Here is a 1,450-nt window from a genome sequence, read left to right as displayed (position 1 = left end):
AATGTTTGCGCGCACGCGGGAGAAAGTTGTTTGCGCGCACGCGGGAGAAAGTTGTCGGTCGCGCGGTAGATTTGGTGCACCGTTTCCGGCGCGCTTATAAATAGCGGCGCTCGCCACGCGGTGCCACACTGCACGCGCGCGTTTCCCCCGTCTCCTCGCCGCTTCCACTGCTTTCTCGCCGCTTCCTCTGCTTTCTCGCCGCTTCAGCGCCCCGCCACCACCATGCCGCCGCGCCACCGGTCATCTTCAGGCTACCGCAGCGTCCGCGAGTGCCCCTCCGGCGCGTACTACGCTGAGATCCGGTCCGGCGACGTCCGCCTCGGCCTCGGCACATTCAAGACCCCGCACGAGGCCGCCCGCGCGTACGACGAGGCGGCGTGGCGCCTAGAGAGGCCTCGCTCGCAGATGAACCTCCGCGACGTCTACACGCTTGAGCAGGCGCAGGCCGTCGCCCCTCCTCCTCGTCTTATCACGGACCTGCACCGTGCGGAGCACCATCGACGGCAGCGCCACCTCCTCATCGACGAGGAGGAAGATCGAGCCATGGCGGAGTGGCGCCGGCGCCACCCGGAGGACGTCACCAACGAGCGCGCCTTCTGGGCGGAGAGGACGGGAAAGCGCCGCGCGGAGCAGGTGGACCGGCGTCGGCGGAAGGCACTGGCCGTATCACAGTGCGATCTCGTCAACGCCGGTGGGAAGTCGTTCTTCACGTCCGACGATGAACGTTGGGAGGACGTGTGGATCTCTACGTCGGACAACACCAGCGAGGGTGATGATGAGGACGACTCGGAGTAGTTCTAGTTGCACCGTAGTTTAATTATGTAGTTGCACCGTAGTTTTTTTATCTATCTATGCTATGAACTATGGAAAATATATTTGTATCATTTTTTATCTATGCTATGAACTATGTAAAATATATTTGTATCGTTTTTTATCTATGCTTTGAACTATATATGGTGACAAATATCTATGCACGCACGCTCACTTTTGCACGCTGCTGGAGCTACGCACGCGCGCTTCATTTTACCGCGGCTGCTGGAGCCAGCGCTGCCCGCCGCGCCAAACCAGGCGATCGTCGCGCTGCAAACTGGTTTTTAACGCGCCGTGCATTGGGCGGCTGTTCGAGATGCTCTAACCGCCCGGCTGTGTGGTGGCGTTCCCTACCGTCCCTTCCGTATCGATGTGCCCCCACCGCACAGCCTGCACCGCCCCTCCCAGTGCCATCATGGCCTACCCTGCTCCGGTCATCGCCCCTGCGGCCTACGCCACTGCCGACTTCGCCTTCTCATGCGGTGCCATTTCTCTTCACAGGTAGAACATTAGCGTTCTCAGCGGTCTGTTGGGAACACTTTGACCTTTTGTAGGGGCATGCTTCATGTCGGGCGGCTTCTCCCTACATGAAGCTTGCCCCTACAAAAAGTCGCCAGGGTGGCCTGTCCCCGTCCTCCCC

General features: G+C 60.3%; 1 protein-coding gene across 1 annotated transcript; it reads left to right on the top strand.

Annotated features, from left to right (window-relative positions):
* The first annotated feature begins 222 nt into the window (after positions 1-222).
* LOC109779754 (uncharacterized) lies at positions 223-795 on the top strand. Its single transcript, XM_020338382.1, has one exon. The coding sequence runs from the start codon at positions 223-225 to the stop codon at positions 793-795; it is 573 nt and encodes a 190-aa protein (XP_020193971.1).
* The last annotated feature ends 655 nt before the right edge of the window (positions 796-1,450 follow it).

Source organism: Aegilops tauschii, chromosome 7 (genome assembly GCF_002575655.3).
Source record: "Aegilops tauschii subsp. strangulata cultivar AL8/78 chromosome 7, Aet v6.0, whole genome shotgun sequence".
Classification (NCBI taxonomy): Eukaryota; Viridiplantae; Streptophyta; class Magnoliopsida; order Poales; family Poaceae; genus Aegilops; species Aegilops tauschii.
Note: the sequence above shows the minus strand (reverse complement) of the source record. Positions and strands in the feature narration are given on the sequence as shown.